This window comes from Triturus cristatus, chromosome 3_1 (assembly GCF_964204655.1).
Source record: "Triturus cristatus chromosome 3_1, aTriCri1.1, whole genome shotgun sequence".
Lineage (NCBI taxonomy): Eukaryota > Metazoa > Chordata > Amphibia > Caudata > Salamandridae > Triturus > Triturus cristatus.
This window is the reverse complement of record NC_140583.1, coordinates 340,936,744-340,962,464: the sequence shown is the minus strand read 5'-3', so window position 1 is coordinate 340,962,464 and position 25,721 is coordinate 340,936,744. Positions and strand designations below refer to the sequence as shown.

The 25,721-nt window shown below is 43.7% G+C and overlaps 1 protein-coding gene across 1 annotated transcript in view; it reads left to right on the top strand.

The window, feature by feature from the left end:
* THSD4 (thrombospondin type 1 domain containing 4) overlaps positions 1 to 25,721 on the top strand; it is a 2,089,562-nt gene that overhangs the window by 1,913,242 nt on the left and 150,599 nt on the right. The window contains exons 9-11 of the mRNA XM_085644058.1: positions 6,706 to 6,881; positions 7,632 to 7,728; positions 24,244 to 24,489. Of these exons, the coding sequence (XP_085500184.1) occupies positions 6,706 to 6,881; positions 7,632 to 7,728; positions 24,244 to 24,489 (519 nt within the window). The remainder of the gene's footprint in view (positions 1 to 6,705; positions 6,882 to 7,631; positions 7,729 to 24,243; positions 24,490 to 25,721) is intronic.

Sequence of the window (25,721 nt, the reverse complement as noted above, 5' to 3'; positions counted from 1 at the left end):
ATAAACCACTGAGGAGCACTTCTGGACCTAGTCAAAGGTATGAACAGGGCCACTGGAATTATGCGACAGTTCGTCTGCACCAATTTTCGCATAATTATAAATGTTCTGCAATTGCCACATAATCCATCATCTGATGCATAATCTGCAGATTTGAACAAAAACAGTGTTTCTAGCTCAAACGGCTCAAACTTTACCAAAAATGCAGCGACAAGTGTTACAGCGTGGTGGAAGGCACCTTGGAAAGCTGGAATGGTCACCTTTTACATATTGCTAAATGTGGATGTCAAATTGGTACTAACTGTGCGCAAACCCCTCTTAATTCTTTCAGTGCCTTTCTTGCCTCTTTCTGCATTTCTCTTGCTTTTTTGTGCACCTTTTTTACTTTGTCTGCACTTTCCTTGCCTCTTTCTGCACATCTCTTCCACTTTCTACACCTCGAACCTTCTATGTCGCCCCTTTGGCCAAAGTTATTAGATCTTTTGGAGTCTCTGTCATATGCGGATGATACACAAATTATTGTGTCAATCACCAATAGCATTGAGGAGACTGCTGCAAATTTCAAAAGCTGCATGCTGCTGTGGCTTCCTGGATGGTCTGAAATGCTCTAATTTTCCTCTCCAAAGCAGACAGCTGTTGCCCTTGTTTTGTATTATTGTAATGCCCATTACCTGGACATTAATAAGGGATCCACCCATAAATTGCAGCTTGTACAAAATGCAGCGGAAAGACTTTTGATGGATCTTCCTAAATTCTATCCAGTATTCGTATGCTGCTCTGGCTGCCTTTAGAAAAGAGAATTTTGTTCAAGGCCCTCTGCCTTGTTCAAAAGGCTCTTCATAATTTGGGTTCCAACGGTGTGTCCCTACCAAACAACTGCGGTCTGCCAGCAACAATTGGTTGGTAGTTCCCTGATTCAGGAGGGCCAGGTGGGGGGGGGAGAGCAGCCTTTTCTGTTGCTGCCTCTAAGCTTGGGAATTCTCTCCCATTATTGATCTCTGGGCAAGACTCTCACTTTCTGTTTCATAAGGCATTAAAAACATGGCTGTTCACACTTTACCTGCTAGGCTCCTTTTGTGCTTCCTAAAACCGTCGGTGCTATCTGCAGCGTTTTGATGCCTTTGGGCAAAGTTTGAGCTCTATAAGACCAATATTAATTCATGAATTCCCTTCTTTCTGCATCTCTTGCTTCTTTGTGCACCTCTCTTGCTTCTTTCTTCTGCACTTCTCTTGCCTCTTTCTATACTCTCTTCCCTCTTTCTGCAACTCTCTTGCCTCTTTCTACACCTCTCTTGCCTCTTTTGCACTTCTCTTGCCTCTTTGTGCTTCTCACATGCTTCATTCTGCAATTCTCTTGACTTTTTCTGCAATTCTCTTGCCTGTTTCTGCACCTCACTTGTCTCTTTATGAACCTCTCTTGCCTCTTTCTGTCCTTCAATTGCCTCTTTCTGCACCTCTGTTGCTTCTTGCTGCACTTCTCTTGCCCTTTTCTGCATTTCTGTTGCTTCTCTCTGCCCTTCTCTTGCCTCTTTTTGCATATCTGTTCCTTCTTTCTGCACTTCTCTTGCCGTTTTCTGCACCCCTGTTCCCTCTTTCTGCACCTCTCTTGCCTGTTTCTGCAACTCTCTTGCCTGTTTCTGCAGTTATATTGCCTCTTTCTGCACCTCACTTGCCTCTTTCTGCACTTCTCTTGCTTTTTTCTGAACATCTCTTGATTCTTTCTGCAACTCTCTTTTCTCATTCATCACTCCTCTTGCTTCTTTCTGCTTCTCTGTCGCTTCATTCAGCACTTCTCTTGCCTCTTTCTGCCCTTCTCTTGCCTTTTTCAGAACCTCTCCTGCCTCATTCTGCACCTCTGTTGCTTCTTTCTGCATCCCTCTTGCCCCTTTCTGTACCCCTCTTGCTTCTTTCTGCACTCGGTTCCCACTTTCTGTACCTTTCTTGCCTCTTTCTGCACCTCTGGTACTTCATTCTGCACTTCTCTTGCTACTTTCTGCACCTTTTATATTTCTTTCTACCCCTGCTTATGCCTTTCTGCATCCCTCTTCTTTATTTCTGCACCTCTCTTCCCTCTTTCTGTACCTCTCCTACCTCTTTCTGCAGTTCTCTTGCCTTTTTCTGCACATCTGTTGTTGCTTTCTGCACTTCACTTGCTTTTTTCTGTATCTCTCCTGCTTCTTTCTGCAACCCTCTTGCCTATTTCTGTACCTCTTTTGCTTCTTTCTACACTTCTCTTGCTTCTTTCTACACCTCTTTTGTCTCATTCTGCACCCCTTTTCCCTCTTTCTGCACCTCTCATCTCTTTCTGCTCCTCTCTTGCCTCTTTCTGCACATTTGTTACTCTTTCTGCACTTCTCTTGTTTTTGTCTGCACTTCTCTTGCCTTTCTGTACTTAAATGGGTGCAAGCTATCAAGTTTAAATGTTTGCGTGCTCTCTTGACTGAGGTATATGTCTACTTGTACATGTATTCTCACATGTGTTATGCATCTGAAGATGGTAGCTTAAAAAGTGGGTAGCTTCTCCTATAGGTGGTCAAATCTTCTCAGTTCTGCTCTGTTATTTGGTTGCACAGGCAAACATATCTTATGTATATAGGTGTTATAAAGCCCCTCAAATATCCTATTGAAGACCCATGAGCCCTTTATGATAAACAGAAAGAAATGCATACACCTTTTTGTACACAAACTTACAGAATATGCTGTTTGAAACACAGGTATTCAAGTATTTTTATGTTTATTTTTATGTAACATGTCACTAGGTAAAAGCAGAGACACACACATGCATACCTTCACAAAGATGGTGAGACTTATTACAGTGATGTGGTTAATATTGCTATTTTACATTTGGTAGGCCTAACATTCTGAGCAGTTGATGAATAGTGAACCTTTAAGTGAAAACTGAGGTTTATGACATCTTGGGAGGATTAGAGATTAGGCTACTATGTATGAGTCTGTGGAAAGGTACAGTGGAAGTAGGCCTCTTTCTGCACCTCTGTTGCTTCTTTTTGTACTTCTCTTGCTTCTTTCTGCACCTTTCTTCCTCTTTCTGGACTTCTGTTGCCTCTTTCTGCATTTTCTTGCTTCTTTCTGCACCTTTCTACGTCTTTCTGCACCTCTCTTGCATCTTTCTGCACTTCTCTTGCTTCTTTCTGCGCATTTCTGTAAATGTCCTACCTATGTAGGCATAGTTAGAAATTAGCATTTAAAAAACCTTAGAAATTCACTGAAGAAACCACAGGTTTCAGGGACATTATAGTTAGTATTAGCATTTTAAAAACCTTTGAAATTCACTGACAAAACCACAGGTTTCAGGGCTGTTATAGTTAGGAATTGGCATTTAAAAAACCTTAGATATTCACTGAAAAAACCACAGATTTTAGGGACGTTATAGTTAGGCTGACATTTCACTCACACGAAACCAGGAAAATTCAGCCTTATAGTTAGCTGAGCTAACTATAACTTGCGCCCCCGCAATCCACTGCTGATGATGTCACATATTACATCACTCATGACATGGTCAGTGACATCACTGATGACATCGCTGATGACATCTCAAATGACATCACTGATGACATACTGATAATATCTGATGCATCTCCTCACACCCTAATATAAACTTTCAAACATCCACTCTAAAATACAGACTACAAGTTTTGAAACCATAGACACACCAATACCTGTTAGTACATACCCACTCACTGATTCATAGGTCTACACACACATCCACTCACTCACCCATACAGCCTGATCCCCCTTGTGTTTGGGGGTAGAACTGAAGTACTGGTGCTGGTGATTAGACTGGGCATTCTGGATTGGTAAACCAGCACTGCAGCGCCAAAGATTGCCTTCGCCCCAATCTCTGGCATGCCCCTCAGCGTACTCGCACCACACAGGCAGTACAAGCTGAACTGGCAAAAACCAATGAATCCAGGAGACTACTGCCAACGTCATGTCTGCCATGACCCTGCAGAGTCTGACCATTCCGGCCCCATTTCCGAGGCCCACTGATACTCCTGTGGCCATGTACATTGCTCGTAGAGAAGCCCACCATGGTCTGGACCCCTGGCAGCTGTGTGCAGCTACCTCGCTCTACCCAGAAGAGGCCGCCATATCTGCTGTCTTGATCCGCACCCCAGCAGCGATGTGCAGCCACCCAGCTCTGACAGAGATGTACTGTGAGAAATTGTAGCCATGCTGCATGCATAGGTGGCTGGATTTGAACCTGCACGGAGTGAAGTACTGTGACCAGTTGTAGTCCCACTGCACATGCGGGTGGCTGCGCTTGAATCTACCTTCAGCGATGACCCAGTTTCACTCAGAGGAACCCGTGGAGCATTATGTTTCCCTACTCTGGAGTTGGGTAAGTGCCCCTGTTTGATCCCTGCTGGGGATTATTCGGATTTCTAAAATTTACTATGAAGAAGCTAATAGGAGTGCAGGTGCTTCTGTGCCCTATTGTTACATTCTGCAATTTATGGGATTTTATCTAAAAGCAGCATTACATGCAAAGTATTTATTTGAAATGTGTTGTTTTGCTCATTATAAACAATCTATTATAATCTTGTGTAGTGTTTCTTTTTGTGGTGCATTCATTGTGTTACTGTGTGTGTTTTGCACAAATGCTATACACATTGCCTCTATGATAAGCCTGGCTGCTCTGTGCCAAGCTACCAGAGGGTGAGCACAGGTTATCTTCGGTGTCTATCTAGCTCACCCTGACTAGAGTAGTGGGTTCTTCCTGGCTTGAGTGCATACCTTAGCAACCAAAAACCCCATTTCTAACACTCTTCTATGCTTGCATCAATGCATTTGATGAATGTGGTCAATAACTTCATGTTCAGAGACCAACAGAAACCCTTTCCACTGACTAAAAACTATCAAGCACAGGTATTCAACATGCTTTCAAAAATGCACCTTCCCTGACTCCGCTTATTCTCTTCTTTCGTACTCCTTTCCACAACCATCAAACTAAAATTCAATATAAAACAATTTCTTCCATATTATCTACCATTCTCTTGGACTGGGAGTTGTATCTAGATAGTGCTCTAAGAGCTCATCACCTCCATGGAAATCCATTATATAGCTAAAATCTTCTTAGGAGGCATTCAAATTATGTTGAATATCAATAGTAATCAATTTGTAGTAAGATTTAAAAAAATGCGCTTTCTACATGACCTCTCTCTGACTTACTATGATGTGTATGCACAGTAATATTTGAGAATTCACTCTAATATGCATGTTTCTTGTGCTTATGAATAAAAAAATTTAATATACTTGTGACTGAACCCATTTATGTAGGTTGAAGTATCACCAACATTGTGGTTTCATATCTGCAACCCAAAATTATTAAGGACAGGCTGACCACTTTTGTTGTCAAGGTCTTACACATCAACCAGTAGTAAAACTTGAGCTTGCTGCATTGTTTAAAAGTCTGATCTTGTGGTGGCCATTTTGTGTAATTAATGCTAACCAACAAGCTATGACTTCAGTTTGGGGTGTTGGTTTCATTGAATCCACATTTAGCAGCCACCATCCTCAGCTTTCTAGAGTAATTTCTTTTCAATTTCACTAGTAAAGTCACCACTAAAGTCTGAATAATATTAAAAACATATTTAGGATGCCCAGGTTTAGTTATGTTTCATACGGCCATGCTGACATAAATTGGTGATTTTCAAACCACTGCAGATTCTCCATTTATTTTCACATATATAAATATGCATATTCTGACGTGAATGAAAAGATGAATTTCCTCTCTATGGACCCGCAAATGCTTATCTTCTTTTAACACGTATTGGTAGTTGGTTCTGTCGAGCAAGACAACATTTCTTTAATACTGCTATTTGTCATGATCACTAGGAAAAACCAATCAATGATATATAGTTTATATTATATACTATACGGACAAAAAACACACACTGGAACTGATAGAATGGACTAAAAAATGTGGACGATATATTAACAGGCATATATCGTATATATCACACTACATATACAAATTTGTAAAAGCAAAAACATCTCCATAGGTCTTCTTCAGGACTAGAGATATATTCAGAGACAGCCTGTGTGGCAGCCTTATGTTAGACTAAGTGTACTTAGTGACTCATAAATGAATGAATGAGTCTTCCATGGGCGCCAGCTATAGTCCTGAAGAAAACCCATGGAGATGTTTTTCATTTACACTCTTGTCTTAAGGTTGAAACGTTGATGTACTGAACAGACATTCCGTACTAGCACTTCACATATTGGTGCCCAACGATAAGGCTATATGTGTTAAACAATAGGCTAAGTTACTACGGATTCTGAAGATTTCTCTTTCTTTCTCAATGTGTATTATACATTTAAATGTTTGTCTTTTTGGATTATACAGCACATGTCTATGTATATAAAAGTATATGTTTTTGAACTGTTTTGTGCTTTTACAAATTTGTATATGTAGTGTGATATACGATATATGACTGTTAATATATCGTCAACTATTTTGAGTCTACACTATCAGTCCCAGTGTGTGTTTTCTGTCTTTATGTTATATAATATGAACTATATATCACTGTTTGGTTTTTCCTACTGATCGGGACAAATATAAGTATTAAAGAAACTTTGTTGTGCTCAACCGAACCAACTACCAATACTTACTGTCATAGTCTCCCAGGTTCTGTGAGATACTGGATCACCCCATTAAACTTTAATGATATTATCTTCTTTCAACAGCACTTCGAAGTCGATCCGGGCGTTCTATCATCAATGGAAACTGGGCAATTGATCGTCCCGGGAAGTATGAAGGAGGAGGCACCATGTTTACATACAAACGCCCTAATGAAATATCCAGCACGGCAGGAGAGTCTTTTTTAGCAGAAGGTCCAACAAATGAAGCCCTTGATGTCTATGTGAGTATTCTGAACTGAGTCTGCCTTGAGGGGGATGTCCTTATTGGACTGAGTTGAAAGGTTCAAATCAGCAAATACCAAATTGTGTTGTGTTGCTAGGCGCTGCTCAAAGTGGGGATCCCACATGGAAAGTGTCTCTTTTACTGAATTAAATCTTTCAACGAAATGGTTAAAATATCATGCTACAGTGACTGCATTAAGAGCCAACAACACATACAAACAAACAAGTGAAATCCCATAAAAACGTTGATGATATTTCTAACCCATTAAACTATTTACAATTTCTGATCAACCTTTCAAAATCCTGCTGTAGTTTATTTTTTTATTAGTTGTTATAAACCCGGCATTTGCACGCCTTACAACTCATAGTTTCATGTTCTCAACGTTATTCCAACCAGTTAGGTATGCAACTTATGTCATCGTTCGTTCTGCTCTCAGTCCTCTATCTGCATTCAGAGACCTCTCTGCCTCACGAGGATCATTGTTCCAGGCAGCAGTCATTGCAGAGGGCTCCTTTATGCGGTACAGTTTCCCTCAAAATAGAACAGGTGAATCCCTTTTCCATCTGGAAGCACACTGTGGTGACAAGTGCAGCGTGTGGTACCTTTGCTATTTTAGATTGCTGTATTGAAGGTTGAGTTGGCCGCACGTCAGGGAACATTATCTTTCTTTTGGCAGTAGCTTAGACTAGAAAAAAACCTCCCCACAATCCCGTCTGTTTTAACGTGTACTTGCCTGTTTTGTCTCCAGATGATACATCAGCAGCCTAATCCAGGTGTACACTATGAATACATCATTCCTGGAGCGAATGTCATCAGCCCTCAGCTGCCTCCTCATAGAAGACCAGGTGATACCTCGTGATGTGTACTTACATGCTGTGTAAATGTACAAATGCAGTCGTGTTCTGGCTTTTCTGTAACCCTCTGATGCAGAGGCATATGTCAAATAACTCTCCACATTGAAACAGTTTTCAGAATTCAATCGAGGTAATCTCACAAACTCTATTTGTAATGACAAGCGTTGCAGTCAGGCACCTGCACTTCACACGCATTCCCCTGCCTGTGTCTGTCTTTGATGTTGTTTTTGCAGTATAGAAAATCAGTACTTTGAATCTATTAGTACTTCCAAGTCACTGCTCTCAGAAATTACACCAACAACCATGACCGTATTTCACTTCCCAGTAATCTTCAACCTGTGTCTTATTTCACTATCACTTGTTGTCCTAGTATTTTCAAGCCCAAAGAGGGCCTTGCATTTGATAACAACAAATAGCCACAGATGGTATTTTGAATGTGAGTTGATGATGCAAATGTGCACATTTGGCCAACAATTTGATTAACTTAATTGAAGCCTAATGGAAGATATAGAAAATCGTCATTTTTTAAATGTTTGGTAAGGAGTGAAGATATGACTGAAGCTGCCTAGATTGAAAGATGTTAAATATTTATATGAAGTATTTCTGTATGGCCACTCATGTTTAAAATATTGTTTGCATAGCTGCGCATTTACTGATTTATCTCATATCAGAGTTGCTGGCTTGGTAGTAGTACTTCATAGCAAACCATTCTTTGAAAACAGCCCTTCTCTTCGAAAGAAGCAGACTCGTCCTAGGTGACGAACCCTTTCATCAGCTGCTGACAGCATGGGCGGTTCCACGTGTATCAATAATGATTCAGCATTCACTGCCCTGGCCTTTATATATACTGCTTTTGTTCTGTTAGTCACTCTCACGGTTTATAATTACTGCCTAGTTTGAAAAAAAAGCCCAAAATATTTCTTAAAAGAGTGCCACCCACTACCACTTAACTTCCAGTACTATTGCTACCCATTAAACTATGAGTGCCAGTCCTCCACTTATCTCATCTCCTCTCTGTAGCTCATTTACTATATGTTTCGCAATTGACCTTATCTATTTCTTTTGAGAGACCTATCTCAAGGGTAAACAAATTGAAATCCATGAAAATGAACTGAATACCCCAAATCTATCATAAGCAGGAGCCAGAGAGGTGTCTCCGGACACCGCCACAGTCCAGCAGGAAATTCAATGAGCCCAGGTTTCTGTGCATGTAACGGGACATTGAGAGTGGGGCTGTTGAAATGGATAGAAGGGTCTCCTGGTAGTACACAAAGTTGACTTTCATCAGGTAGGGTGAGTAAACCAACCACATAAGATCCCTGCTAGCTCACCTCTTCCATGGTCATGATAGCAGCTTTTTGCTTTTGGTGCAGCTCTTCCACTGCAGCTTATTTTTGTTCCTAAAGCAGCATCGGTGGTTTCTGAGGAAGAACTGACAAGCAGTCTTTCTCTCTTTCTGACTCCTCTTGGCTTTAATAGCAGAAATATTAGCCAACATTTTCATAAGCATGGTCCTAGATAGAAAGAAGAAACCTTACTGAAGTTGTAATACCTTTGGAGCAGCATACACAAGGCCCTCCATTTAAAATAAAGGAAAAAGCATTCTGATGAACAGGGCCCAGGAGTGTAATATCTTTCCCAAGAGTCCAACTTTGAATTAATTGTGCATTTGCTATCAAATAATCATGCCTAGGGCCAATCAGGGAAGTTATTTATTTATTTTGTGTGTTTTATAAAGCGCACAGCTGCCCCAACGGGGCGTCCCGGCGCTGATAAATCTGGGAACAGGGAGGATCAGAACAGAAGAAGCATTATGTGGGAAAGAGATGAGTCTTCAGAGACTTTGGGAATGCTGATTCTGTTTGACAGGCACGTAAGGCAACCGGAAGCTTGTTCCAACACTGAGTGGCGCAAACCTCGAATGTTTTCCCTCCAGCATGAGTTCGTTTGAATCTTGGGGTTTGCAGGAGAAGTAGAGAGTTAGAACGTAATGTCCTAGTGTTGACATACGGCCTCAGAGTACTTTTCAGGTGGGCCGAGCCATTGCCCTTAGAAGCGCGAAAAGCCAGAGTCATGGCCTTAAATACACATCTCTTGGCAATGGGTAACCAATGCAGTTTACGGAGGTGAGGGGAGATGTGATGTCTAGCAGGAATTCTCTCCACCAGCCGAGCGGCAGCATTTTGGACAGTCTGTAGTTTATGACATAGGCCTGCTGTGATACCAAGGTATATTGCGTTGGCATAGTCGAGATGCGATGTTATCAATGCTTGTACCACAGTCTTACGGCAATCCGCCGGCAGATAGTTGATAAGCCGGTTGATAGTCTTGATCTTAGCAAAACAGGATGCTGCTACTGTTTGAACCTGGGCATTAAAACTTAGATGATTATCCCAGCGCACTCCCAGATTTCTCACCGAGTCTTTAGGCGTGGGGGCTTGGCTCAGATCCTCTGGCCACCACAGGTTGGAATCTAAAGGGGATGGTGAATTAAAAAACAGAATCTCCGTCTATCCTGCATTGAGTCGGAGGGAGTTAGAGTCCATCCAACTAGAGATGTCTCTGAGACAGGATTTCAGCGGGTCGAAGGTAAAAAGTAACTGAATGTCGTCAGCATAGGAGGTGGATTTGATCCCAGTTTGCGTAATCAGTTTAGCCAGGGGGGTAAAATAAACATTAAACAAAAGCGGGCTAAGGGATGAGCCCTGTGGAACTCCCCATTTGAGTGGTCTAGCGGGGGAGGTATAAGGAGAGGTATATACCTGCTGTGTGCGGTCGCATAGATAAGAAGAGAGCCACCTCAACACAGTTCCACCTATACCGAGGTCCCCCAGACGTCTCAGCAGGATCTTATGAGAGACGGTGTCAAATGCTGCTGAGAGATCCAGCAGCACTAACACCGCCCTTGACCCCCGGTCCAGCGTCCATCTCACCGAGTCAGCCATTTCAACAAGGGCTGACTCCGTGCTATGGCCTGACCGAAAGCCGTGCTGAGAATCATGTAGGAGCCCATTGGATTCGATGTAATTCGCCAGCTGGGAGTGTGCCAGTTTTTCCAGGATCTTAGCTGGGGCAGGCAGAAGAGAAATAGGCCTGTAATTACTGGGGTTGTCAGGGTCTAAATTAGTTTCTACAGAATGGGGACCAGGGAAGCATGCTTCCATTTGGCGGGGAAGCTTGCCATTCTCAAGGATTCATTCCAGATATGATTCAGGTAGGGATTGAGCAGGGGTGCCAGTTTTTTATATTGTTTGGCTGGCAGAGGGTCATTTGGAGAGACAGATTTGCATTTGAGTAATTCTACCATAGTGTCGGCCTCAGAAATATCTGCAAATTCTAACAGAGTGGGCGACTGTAGCGTGTAAGTAGTAGATTCCTCTTCCAATCCTTCACTGTTGGAAATAGGGAAGGAGGTGTAGATAGTCTCGATTTTTTCCTCAAAGAATTGCGAAAGTTTATCGCACAGAGACTGGGAGGCAGGTTGAATTCAAGTCAGCGCGTTGGGGTCCGTGAAGGATCTGACTATGTTAAAAATCTCCCTAGCGCCGTTACTAGCATGTTTAATTCTGGAGGCCAGAAAGTCCCTTTTGTGCTCCTCAATCATTCTGCGGTATTCTTTGAGGGCTGTCTTATAGGTGGTTTTGCTATCCATGGAATAGTTCTGCCTCCAGGATTGTTCGAGAGATTTGCACGAGGCCTTTTTTTGACGAAGCTCGTCGGAGTACCATGGTGCTGATGGTGCAGCCCTGTAGGTTTTGATAGGTTTAAGAGGGGCCAAATGCTCTAGGGCTTGACCGATCCAGGTGTCCAAATGGTCAATACCACTATCAGGGTCAGACGACGGGATGGGTTGGGAGTTTTGTAAGTATTCCTGGAGCGTTTCTAGGGTAATGCGGCTCCAGTTTCTGCCGGATGCTTTAGGAGTGATAGTGGGTCTGATGGGGCAAGAAACACCAATCTCAAAAGGGATGAGGAAGTGGTCCGACCAGATAACCTGGATGGAAGAGGCTGCCAGAATACTTGGTAGGTTGGAACAGATCAAATCTAGTGTATGTCCCGCTTTGTGCGTGGGAAAAGCTATTATTTGAACTAGATTGCAGGCTGCCAACGTAGAGATAACATTTTTGCTGTGCGTGCAAGATTCCTCATTTGCGTGGAGATTAAAGTCCCCTAAAGCAGTGAAGTTGGCGTAGCGTGTGCTAAGCTAGATAATATAATCCGCCAGAGCCGGCAGGTAGGAGATGTTGGAATGGGGGGGACGATAGATAAGAATTCCCGAGCAAGAGGTAGACGGGGAGATTTGAACACTGAAAGGGAGACTCTCTATGCAGTCAATTGGGTCATATAGAGGGAAGGTAGCCGTCCATTTGGATTTGTGGATTAAGGCAACGCCACCCCCCTGTTTACCGTTGGGTCTATTGGCACAGACGATACTATAGCCCTCCGGTAGGGAAGGGTGATGATAGGGTTCGTGGTCTCAAGTTTCTGTTAAAAAAAGCAGATCCCAGTTGTTGTCCCGAAGGGACTGCCAGATGTCCATGGCATGTTTGCTCAAAGACCTGCAATTAATCAGCGCAGCTCTGAGGGTCAGAGAAGGGCGGGCTCCTCTAATGGAGACAGGACTCAGAGCGTGGGCCGGACTATAAGTTAAGTCGAGGGATGGAAGGGAGAAATGGCAGACTTTACATACGAAAACGTGGCTCCGAGCGTCAGGGATAGACCAGAGGCAGGTCGAACACGGGGAGGGTCTCAGGGACATCATCGCAGTCCGAGAGTATGTTAAGGTGGTATTGCTGGTGAGTCGGGCAGGGGGACCGGCCCCGGTCGCGTCAAGATCGCGGACAAGCGCAGACGAGCTTGCCTTAAGCGCGCCTTCGGCGCGCAATCGTCGCGCCCGCTGCGCTCGTCCCCTGCGCTTCTGGTAGATACACATGTATATAGTGAGGGGGCAGGTGCAGGGGGCGTGGCCTCGAAGTGGGCGTGTCTCTGTCTCGGCGAGGGTAATGGCGGGAGAAGGAGGTCGGCGATTTCGCCCTTTTCAGCGCTCGTTCCGCTTTGTGAGGGGTGTCTGCACACTGTAATCGTGTGCAGGAAGGGTAGGTGATTGATTTTAAAAAGCAATATTTTTCTGCTAAAAACAGTGATAGCGCTAAATTCTGCCTACTCCCGGCTGTGCCTCAGGAGGTTCCAAGAGTTATCTGCTGCGCTAATGAGTCAGCGCGCCTTTGTAATGCTAGCAGGGGGCGTGGCCTCGAAGTGGGCGTGTCCCTGTCTCGGTGAGGGTAATGGCGGGAGAAGCAGGTCGGTGATTTCGCCCTTTCCAGCGCTCATTCCGCTTTGTGAGGGGTGCCTGCATTCTGTAATCGTGTGCAGGAAGGGTAGGTGATTGATTTTAAAAAGCAATATTTTTCTGCTAAAAACAGTGAAAGCGCTAAATTCTGCCTGCTCCCGGCTGTGCTTCAGGAGGTTCCAAGAGTTATCTGCTGCGCTAGTGAGTCAGCGCACCTTTGTAATGCTAGCAGGGGGCGTGGCCTCGAAGTGGGCGTGTCCCTGTCTCGGCGCGGGTAATGGCGGGAGAAGCAGGTCGGCGATTTCGCCCTTTCCAGGGCTCGTTCCGCTTTGTGAGGGGTGCCTGCACACTGTAATCGTGTGCAGCAAGGGTAGGTGATTGATTTTAAAAAGCAATATTTTTCTGCTAAAAACAGTGAAAGCGCTAAATTCTGCCTACTCCCGGCTGTGCCTCAGGAGGTTCCAAGAGTTATCTTGGAAGTTCAGTCTTGCGGACTTTCCCCTGAGCTTGGCAACCGGGTATCTAGAGAGTATGTGTTGGTGTCTGATTGACTATATCAGTTGGTGTATGTATAACTGTATAGGCGAGTAAGTGGCTGTGTGATTGACTCTATGGGTGAGTGAGTAGGTGTGTGAGTAGCTCTATGGGTGACAGAGAGTGTGTGAGTGACTGTATGGGTGTATGAGTGGATATATCAGGGGCTGTATTAGTGAGTGAGTTGGTGTATGAGTGGCTGTATGGGTGACTGAGAGGATATTTGTGTAGACCTCTGAATCAGTGAGTGAGTGTGTACATACTGGTATGGCTGTGTCAATGGTTTTGAGAATGGTAGTGTGGAAGTTGGAGTGGGTGATTGAAAGGTTTTATTTGGGTGTAAGTGCGAAAAAAAAGTAATCTTATAGTCAGGTGAAATGTTCAGTAACAATGTAGCATTTTAAACTCACCAGTTATAGTTATCTCAAGTAACTATAACTCATGCCCTAAGGTAACTATAACTCGTACCCACACTTCACAGCTTTCTCATAAAAAATGTCATTGGAAATTTTGCAGTGATGTTATCAATGATGTCATAGAAGATGTCATGAGCGATGTAATATGCAGGCGAGTCATAGTTACCTCAGAATGGCCCCTTCCACGTGCTTTATGAGGCCCTGGGGAACACATCCCCCAGGGCTGTTTTTTTTAAAAGGGGAGGGGGGGTCACATGGCCCCCTCCCGAGCCTCATCAGGCCCTGAGGATCCCATCCCTGAGAGCCTTTTTTTTTTTTTTAAATGGGAAGGGGGGGCCGCGGTGGCCTTATTCCCCGAACCTCATTATGCCCTGAGGACTCTATCCCTAGGGCCCTATGCATTTTAAAGGAGAGCTGGGCCACGTCTTATGGCTCTGAGGACCCCAGCCCCACATCAAAGTAGGTTCCCTGGTGCCCATGGAGGGCTCCCTCCATGCACATCGATGGGGGATGCTAGGGGTCCTTGGGGCCCCCACCTGGACATGTTTATGCTGCTCCCTCCAGGCGGAAGTAACATCTTCCCTGCCCGTATCAGTGTAGTCAGGGAAACATATTTCAAGTCTGCTCCCAGATGGCGGGATAATTTTTAAAGATAACTCCTGTTTGGGAGCAGACTTTGTGTTTGCTCCCGTATGGCAGGAGTTTTAAAAATGCTGTATTATGATCATAAAAATATACCTCACATACTAATTTCTTAACCACATTGAATTATTCAATTCACGCAGTCATCATAACTCTATCACTCTCTGGTCTCATAACACTGAACCCAAATATATGCAAAAATATCTGATATTTAATATATTATCTCAATGTGCATATACAAGATAGTTAAAACAATTAAAAAATACTGCTATTGGACTTAGGTATTTGTTTTCACTTTCCACATTATCTCCTTGTCCCTTTTACATCAGTATAATCATACATCAATTATTATAGGAAAAACGCATTTTTTAAAACAACAATAAAAAAAAAAAACATACACAGTATGCAATTGAACAAAAGAATTCAAATATCACATGAATTTAAAAATGCTAAACAGCATGTAGTATGGAATAAATATCAGATATTTTTGCATATATTTGGGTTCAGTGTTATGAGACCAGAGAGTTATTCAGTTATGATGAATGCGTTAATTGAATATTTCAATGTGGTTAAGAAATTGGTATGTGGGGTATATTTTTATGATCATACTACAGTAAACCCTGTCCCCTACATTTGTAAGGGTACCTCTCGAATTTTGGAAATAGTTTTAAAAATGCTTCCAACAGGTGGGAACAAACAGAAGTTCCCTCCCACGCGGTGCGGGCAGGGAAACTACTGTGTCCTGGGGTGGACTCTCCAGGACGAAGCATGTAAGCCGGCCCCTGGGGATGGGGTCCCTGGGTCATTAATGGCTGAGGGAGGGGGGCTAAATGACCCACCTCCCTTTTGTTTTATAGTAGCTGCCACGGGGACCCAAGCCCCATTTAAACAGTGGGCTCTGGGGGATGCGGTCCCCGGGGCTAAAAGCAGCCTGGGGATGGGGGCCCTCATGCCCTCCTCCCCTTAAAAATATTTCCAATAGTTCTTGGGGGAACGCTGTGTAGTAGGAGTTTTGTGGATCCCTGAGGTTTCTGGAACTTTTCATCACAGAAATTCAGAAAAAGGAGCGCTAGAGAGCAGGCAAGCAAGATGGCCTCATCGATGTGAGGCTCCTGCAGTCCGGAGCGCATATATGACATTATCCTGCCCTAGGGAACCCCGTCGTACTATAAAAATATGCCCAATGCTTAGAGGTCACCACTGCGGAGTGAATATAGTGGAACCTGAACGAGGCGGCACAGTTCATACTGATTTGTGGATCCTAGGTCCTGCCTGCCATCGATAGTGCTAAGTGGCTGTAATGACAGCCACCACGCATGACCAGTGAGCTGCGGACAGTGGATAGGCTCGCTGCCAAGTGGAGGCCTAGGGTGTCAGTTTGATCATTTCCCCTGGGGCTGGGGCAGCTCGTGGCTGGGAGAGAGATGTGACTGTGAGCTACTGAAGGGGAGCCTGACCCAAGCCGTGTGAGGCCTGCTGCTGGGGAATCTGCCCATTCTGCCTGGCCAACCTGGGAGGTGGGGGCCCTGCTTTGTCCTGTGGCCGCATCGGGCCCACAGGGCCCCATGCCACCCCTCTGCCTCCCACTAACAGCCGGGAGCAATCCAGGCTTGCGGCCTAACTGGGGAACTGAACACTGCAGAGCCAAACATAGAGGAGGCCTGCCCTAAGGTGAGGTGCACAGTGGGCCTCATTGTAGCGGCCGTACGGAGTGAGACTGTGTCTATGCCCGTGGTTGGGCACAGGGGTGCTGGGGGCCTGTTGTGGTGCCAGCAGTGGGTAGCGAGACCCTGCCCCAAGGGTCTCAGAGTCAAGTGTGGTCTTGTGACGCCTTGGCCGTGTGGGCCTGCATGGGACCTTGAGTGTCTACCAAGATCTCTGCCAAGTGTGGTGTGAAAGGTACAAGAGGGGGCCACTGCACCCACATAGACTGCCACTGCTGCATGAACCTCTGAGTTGGAAGAGGAAAAAAGAAAGAAAGAAAAAGAACATTCTGCGAGTTCAATTACCCGGTGGATTCGGCAGTGCTGTCACCTGTTACTGCCTAGTTTATGGGGCTGGCTGGGGGCCCATTGGCCAGATCTTGCTGAAGTCTGTGTCTGGCCTCCGGGGAGGTATCAGCCCATGGGCTGGGACTCCCTGGCTCTGCGCCCTCTATACTTACGTGTCTATTAGCCCTGGTGTTTGGTGAATGCAACGGGAGGCCTTCAACTGCGACCCTCTATTGCTGGTTCGCCCTAGTCAGCTTGTCCCCCCTGACCGTCAAATGGAGGTGAGGGATGACAGGGCGACCGGGACATCCATAACCAGAATCACCCACCTCAATTTGGTCGCAACACCAGAGGCCGTTTTGAAGTGGTGAAGAGGATCAGTTCCAGTTGTTTAGCTGGACTCGGGGCCCCTTACTACGCCACATTATATAACACGCTTGAGTCTCAAAACTCACCAACATGAGAAAGTCGGATGACCAACAATCTAAATTGCAATTTGAGGCCCACAGGTCTACTTGAACCCCGGGGGTGGTCCAGATCAGGTGGGTGCAGAGGACCAAACCACTGCTGACTACTGCTGTTCGCACCCTGCAGCATTTAGTGCTATTTTCTTCAATCAAAATGCATTACTAGAGCCATTTTTGATGAAAGAGTGCATTTTTTCAATAAGACAATAGTGCCAAATGTTGGATTGCGCTTATCACATTATGTGACAGAGAATTATGCCAGTTACGCCCACCCCTAGTCTAGAGCACAAAAGATACATTGTTACCACAATAAATACAAACATTAAGGCAGTTATGAAGTTAATGAGTAATGTAAACAATGAAAAAATAATTTAACATTACCGGCCAACGAGTTAGTAAGTGCTGTCCTTTCAGCTATTTTCACTGTATCAGACTGTCTTCTCTTGGAAAGACAACAAACTTAACATGTAATTATCATCCTTTTATAAACTCTAACTTTTCATAATAATGATGACATATATAGACAATCAAAAGCAATGACTAAATACTTTGGGCCTGATTATCAATTTAGCGGATTCGGAGTGGGGCTGCCATGCCACCACCCGCTTCCACTCCCTCAACGCCATTTGAGCACTGCCTGCCAGATTACGGGTTTTCTCGTGTCTGGCGATCATTTCTTTAGTGATCCCACAGCCATGCCTCTGAAAGGGCGCCACAATGGGAGCAGTTCCTGCAGGGTATGAGCTCTGCAGTCCATGCCGTGCAGGAACCGGGGCTCTTGCACAGAGGGGGGCACAACATGTGCCCCCCTGCATGCACCCTATGGCCCTGAGGCATCAGTTTCCCCTCCGCCACAGTTTTCTTGGTGAACTCACTGCCATGAAAACCGTGGTGGAGAGGAAACTCGTAATATGCTTGGCGGTGCCACAGCGGTACCGCCAAGCATATTGCATCCTCAAGACCTCCACAAGACTGCCAGGGATCCCTGGTGGTTGCAGAGGTCCCATGACGGTCTGATCTCCCAACTTGTAATAGGATGGTTGGACCGCTGGTGCCCGCACCACCATCATGGCTACAGTGGTCTATCGGACTTCTGTAGTCATAATTAGGTACTAATACTTTATTCTAGAAAGTTGTATTATTATATCTGAAGGAACAGAATAAAATGTATATCTGATTCAATCACTTGCATTTACTTAAGATACATTAATTAGCACATGTTGTTCATAGAATGGGAATTCAGGCCCTAAAAGGGTAAGTCAAAACAAAATATTTGACATAGATAGGGCCAAGATTATATTTTCTAAATGTATGAAACCAAAAATAAAAGGCACTTTGATGGATCTGGGTAAATGAAGAAAACAATCATCTAAGCAGTCTCAATTATGAAAGCTAACAGAGGGGATGAGGACTTTATTATGTATGTAATTTAGATATATAAATGCAAAGAAGGACTGGTCTCATTTCATATAAACATTTTGATAGCAGTGGCCATGTGAATCTTGTCCCATATGTGGACAAATATGCTCACATGGCTCAGCTCATAGTATGTCCTTTACTAACTCAGTCTACGGGACACCGATTTGAACTTCAAAACTGTTAACTGAAAATCGCGTAAAGATAACATTTGATGTAAGTGTACAAGAAAATCTAGCATATATGGTGTACATGTGTATGTGTTTACACATATACCTATCCATGTCAATTAGAAATGACCTTATGAATGTAGAACATTCTACCTAGAATACTGATACATGGACTTATATCAGTAAAACAAATCTAATCAACTTTACAGTTGGAGTTTCTTTAAAGTATGTAACAGCAGCAATGATTCTGTTCCTCAAGAGACCCGAATAGCAAATTATCATTTTTACTAGCTTAATTTCCGAGGCACATTCATCAAGTGGCATTAATCCTATCAAGGACATTCATTAGACATTTTGGATAAATTTGGTCTCTGTGAGAGTGAGCTATGACAGTTGATTTTCTTATAGTCCCTTTCAGAATATATGTGATCATGATACCTTATCAACAATTAATAAATCTAGTTTGGCAATGTTACTCTATTGCGCTTGTTGAACAGTCATTATGGTTCAGTATTCATTATCCCCCAAGGATTAGCATCAGGGATAGAGATGGTGTAAATCATTATACTTTATGAATTAAAAAAAATATTGAATTTCGTAACATACATAAATAATTTGTAAGTTTCTTTTACAACTTTATTTAAATGAGCAATGCCTTTACCAACATAAAGAAAAATGCAGTATTGATTGATAAAAAAGAAACATAACATTTACAGTTTTGACAGAAAAATGTAATGTCAATAAAGTGATTTTTTTTTTTTTAAGCGGTTATTTGAAAAGTCCTGGGTTTAACATGTACACGTTTCACAATCCTATCACAACTTGTTCTGGAAGCTTCACTACTGTTTACAGATGTTAAAAAGACATTTCATGCCAAAGAGTAATTTCGGTTACAATTATCCCCTAAAATTATATATTGTACTAATTTTTGTTTATTATGTCATGCTATAAATTAAACAGTTTAGAAAACAGATATAATTTTTAAAAAGTTGGATTATTTTGTTATTTTAGTTTAAAAAACATTTATCTTGTGAATTCTATTTTTTTATGTGAACCCTACTATCTCATATGCATCCCCCACACATTTCCTAAACAAAACATTTATCAAATTGAATGAAAATGGCAAACGTAATAATAATAAATATCCACATTTGTTAAGCACAAACAATCACCCGTAAGGGTCTCTAGGCGCTGGCGGCCGTCGGGAAGATTAAGCAAGCTATTGCCCAGAGTCACATGGTGCTGGGCTAATCTGCCGCCGGTGCTGGGGATCAAACTGTGATCCCCAGATTCCGGAGTCAGTCGCCCTGGCCGCGGCGCCACACCTCTTCCCTCTTCGTATGTGAACAATTTCATGAAATTTGCTGAAGGGAAAGTTCCTAATTTTAAAATGTCTAACATTAAGATAAAGAAAAGATGTATATGTCTCAAAATAGGCTGCAATAAACATGAAAATATTTCAAAAACATAATTGTCCTATTTGTGAGGATAAAGAATTTTGTATATAAATAAGATTGAAATCCAAGCCTACTTTAGAAATGGAAGGACTCTTTTTGACTGTTTTCAATTCTTTAAATTCAGTAGAGTAACATGGGCCTTTAAACATTAGCAGTGAGTAGGAGAGAAAATCTGTATTGATGTGTTACTCATTTAGCCGAGAAATGGAGGCAATTGTTAATAGGGCTTCTACCTGCCTACATTAGTTTTAAATATTTCATAAAAGTAACTTAACCCAAGAGTTATGAGTTAACATTTACTAAATGGTCATAATCCCAATCATTTTCGTTCAGAAACGCTGCTACTCATCTGCTGTGAAATGAATAAAACAATGATGATGAATCAGTGGGGTTAAAAAGCAAAATGCAATTTAAATGTTTTTAACATACTTCTGTGACAAAATTCCAAAAATGTCTGTATAACCTATCAGCTGCAGTGCACAATCCCCACAATTGTTGGTTCTTTCATATTATCTATTGCTTTCTGGACAGCCCACTTATAGCATTGCCATATGACCACTTTTATGAATGTTTTCCATTTGTGTATAATGTTTTTGGTATATGGTTGAGGACTATAAAATGTCATACTGAAGTTGATGTTTAAAATTTTTGCAATCCTGTATTTAGATCACAAATATTCTTATAGCATCACGTACTACAAACTTTAGCCTGAACGTTATTTAAACCATGCTCTAAATCCTACACATACTCTTCCACATTGATATTGTTGCTTTGTGAAAACATAATCTTAAAGAGATCCTACAAACAGGCATACAGGCCTATCACCTCATTCACATTGAAACATTTATTATTGGATGTCTTTAATTGTTTTGTATAACATGGCAGTGAGTGAGTGAACAAAATAAAACAAGATTTTTTTTTTACACAATGCACTGACACTAAAATGTAAAAAACCACATTGTGGTATAACTGGGAAATTGCTTGCCTGTCTATGTAAATTTAAGATGAGAAGGACGTAGTATATGCCAAACACGAAGACAACATTATAAAATTCAAAATATGAATTTGCGTCTGTTTCTTTCACACCCCTGCAGCGGCTGACACACAGAGAAAATTGTGGGGCCGGGGGAGGGGGCATTGGGGTAAGCAGTGGGAGGGGAGAGGGAGTTTAATAATGATAATACATTTGAAAAAAGTTAAACTTACCTGCCGCCGTCCGCCTCCCACATCGTGCCTCTGTTTTGTTTCTTCCTTGTCCCAGCAAATTCTGGGAGCACGTCACAGACTACCAGTCCAATCCCCGTGCTGCACTCCTCCAATGAGATTAGCACCAGGGATTGGCCTGAGAGGGCTGAAAAGACGCTTCCGCTCAGGGAGTCTGTGGGGTTTCTCCAGCCCAGCTGTTCAATACGCGTTACAACAAACAAATGATGGACGGAATGCTGACAATGCAGACATTCTCCCCCAGTCAAGAGATCTGGGTTAAATCCATCGTTCTTTTGCCCACTACGCCACCCCAGTTTAGACATGGCCATATGCAAATCAGTCTTGACCCTGTGCCTCATGGGAACAGTCCAGCCCGAACTGCCAAGCCATGTCTTCCCTGGACCGGAATCAAGCATCCTAGGACCGGTTTCTGGCTATCAGCCGTCATCAGCCAGGATAGCTTGACTCCAGTGGCGTAGTGAGCACGGGTCCCACGTCTGGGAATACCCATCCCACTTAGGGCGAAAAGCGTTAAAACAAACAAATGATGGACGGAATGCTGACAATGCAGACATTCTCCCCCAGTCAAGAGATCTGGGTTAAATCCATCGTTCTTTTGCCCACTACGCCACCCCAGTTTAGACATGGCCATATGCAAATCAGTCTTGACCCTGTGCCTCATGGGAACAGTCCAGCCCGAACTGCCAAGCCATGTCTTCCCTGGACCGGAATCAAGCATCCTAGGACCGGTTTCTGGCTATCAGCCGTCATCAGCCAGGATAGCTTGACTCCAGTGGCGTAGTGAGCACGGGTCCCACGTCTGGGAATACCCATCCCACTTAGGGCGAAAAGCGTTAAAACAAACAAATGATGGACGGAATGCTGACAATGCAGACATTCTCCCCCAGTCAAGAGATCTGGGTTAAATCCATCGTTCTTTTGCCCACTACGCCACCCCAGTTTAGACATGGCCATATGCAAATCAGTCTTGACCCTGTGCCTCATGGGAACAGTCCAGCCCGAACTGCCAAGCCATGTCTTCCCTGGACCGGAATCAAGCATCCTAGGACCGGTTTCTGGCTATCAGCCGTCATCAGCCAGGATAGCTTGACTCCAGTAGCGTAGTGAGCACGGGTCCCACGTCTGGGAATACCCATCCCACTTAGGGCGAAAAGCGTTACAACAAACAAATGATGGACGGAATGCTGACAATGCAGACATTCTCCCCCAGTCAAGAGATCTGGGTTAAATCCATCGTTCTTTTGCCCACTACGCCACCCCAGTTTAGACATGGCCATATGCAAATCAGTCTTGACCCTGTGCCTCATGGGAACAGTCCAGCCCGAACTGCCAAGCCATGTCTTCCCTGGACCGGAATCAAGCATCCTAGGACCGGTTTCTGGCTATCAGCCGTCATCAGCCAGGATAGCTTGACTCCAGTGGCGTAGTGAGCACGGGTCCCACGTCTGGGAATACCCATCCCACTTAGGGCGAAAAGCGTTACAACAAACAAATGATGGACGGAATGCTGACAATGCAGACATTCTCCCCCAGTCAAGAGATCTGGGTTAAATCAATCGTTCTTTTGCCCACTACGCCACCCCAGTTTAGACATGGCCATATGCAAATCAGTCTTGACCCTGTGCCTCATGGGAACAGTCCAGCCCGAACTGCCAAGCCATGTCTTCCCTGGACCGGAATCAAGCATCCTAGGACCGGTCTCTGGCTATCAGCCGTCATCAGCCAGGATAGCTTGACTCCAGTGGCGTAGTGAGCACGGGTCCCACGTCTGGGAATACCCATCCCACTTAGGGCGAAAAGCGTTACAACAAACAAATGATGGACGGAATGCTGACAATGCAGACATTCTCCCCCAGTCAAGAGATCTGGGTTAAATCCATCGTTCTTTTGCCCACTACGCCACCCCAGTTTAGACATGGCCATATGCAAATCAGTCTTGACCCTGTGCCTCATGGGAGCAGTCCAGCCCGAACTGCCAAGCCATGTCTTCCCTGGACCGGAATCAAGCATCCTAGGACCGGTTTCTGGCTATCAGCCGTCATCAGCCAGGATAGCTTGACTCCAGTGGCGTAGTGAGCACGGGTCCCACGTCCGGGAATACCCATCCCACTTAGGGCGAAAAGCGTTACAACAAACAAATGATGGACGGAATGCTGACAATGCAGACATTCTCCCCCAGTCAAGAGATCTGGGTTAAATCCATCGTTCTTTTGCCCACTACGCCACCCCAGTTTAGACATGGCCATATGCAAATCAGTCTTGACCCTGTGCCTCATGGGAACAGTCCCGCCCGAACTGCCAAGCCATGTCTTCCCTGGACCGGAATCAAGCATCCTAGGACCGGTTGTCAGCATTCCGTCCATCATTTGTTTGTTGTAACAGCTGTTCAATACAGCATGTTTAGAGAAACCTAAGTGGGGATGTGTGTTTGGCCAGCCTGAGAGAACCAACCAAACACACATGCTCAATTAGAGAATGCACATAGCACTCCTCCTCTCCCCTCCCATGCCCTAGCCCCTCCCCTCCCATCTCACGCTGGCTGAGCCAGCTGCTTAAAAATAAAATGATAATGAAATATAGGTATTGTAGCTGCTGGCTCTGAGCCAGTGGGAGGACGCTCCTCTGCCATTGCGGAGGAGCCGTCCCTACACACCCCAGGAATTTTGCTTCTTAGTGACCGAAAATGCCAAATTAAAGGTACCATATATTATAAGATGGGAAATACTATGCAATTTCCACATATCTCCTGGGCAAGGGTCATTGATAGATGGGCAGAAGGTTACAAATCAAGCAATATATTGTAAACCTTCTAACAAAATAACTTTGCCTAGTCATGCGTGTGTTAATTATTTAAGATTCTGCTAATATTTACAATTGTTGTTACTTACATCCCTAGGTGATCCTTTGAATGGCCAGTTAGATGTGCCAGACAGATCAAACTCCAAGGAAGAATCCAACTCAGCAGGTGATCTAGACACGTATAATGGAAACCCATCAAGCACTTCTCAAGGGAGATACCCAGGACGATTTCCTTCTCACCTTCCAGACAATCATGTGCCTGTTGTGCAGCCACCACGACGGCATCGTGAATACAACTGGAAGCAGCTTGGAGTAACGGAGTGTACAACTACTTGTGGGAAAGGTAAGGTCCATTTCATTTGAGAGCCTATTAGATAGTTAGAAAAGAACATTCAACAACTAGGTAGACTGTTGATATCCAAGTGAATCCTAATAACAATGCGCTACAAAAAAAAACTGTTCTGTTTTTTTTAATGCAAATAAATTAGGTGTTAGTCTCAGTTTCCTACCTAGTTTTTATTATTTTAATAACAAAGAAATGACAGTTGGCTATTTTCAAGATAGGCTTTTGTATTCGGAATTTCAGTGGATTATGTATTGAGAGTATAAACTAGTATTGAGGCCTAAGTTTGGATTTTTTCTATTTAGTTGTTTTGTTACTGTGATGGCAGTAGGTAATTCATATAGTAGCTGAATTTTAGCTGTAGAGGCAAAATAGTGGTTTGTTTTTTATACCGCTGGTGCATACCGGTGCATTGTATTCACTGATCTGTAATGACAAGAGAGAGCTAGGAAGTTCTACAAGTGACACTGCCTGTCAACCAACTCAACACATACACAAATCACTAATAGACAAGTCATGACTCATACCCATAGGTGGCCTATTTGCATGGGAGCAGCACATACCATATAGAGCGATCCAAAGGAACACAATGGCCTGGGACTGATAGAGGGAGTATTTGAAAAGACTGATCAGAAGGCTGCGTAAAATTGTGTTAAACTGATTACCCTTCAGAGGAGGTCGAATGAACAGGCCATTGCTGTTTGGCTAAGAGGTTCATTGAAAGTCCAGGCTATCAATTCGGGTAGCCTTTTGAGAACGTGACGACTTTTGCTATACTAGAAAAAAATAATGTATAAGAGGGACATGTAATTAAGCATTTTAGCACACTGCCACGGGTTATAAACAGGTGTTAAAATCCCTAAACCTATGTTATAGAACCGAGCTGCATGCAAGGCCCTAAGAAGGGGAGAGCACCATTAACATGTGGTGTAGCCCATGGTAGTAGGGCCATAATGCCATTCGAACACTCCACTCACTAGGCGTAAACTGTTTTTTTTTTTTTAATTAGCAGAGACAAATCAAACGAGCAGAGATTGAAATGTTGTTCAATGCTGGGTGTTTTTTGTCCTGAGATTTTTAAAGCGCTCTGAATTTTCTGAAGTATAAATGAAAATTGTTTATTCTCTGTCCCTTTTTCAAAATATATCTAAGTCTACATCTCTGGCATTCTAACAGCTCTGGTGCTTAAAATACAGTCCAGACATTGTTTCAGTCATTCATTTAACATAATG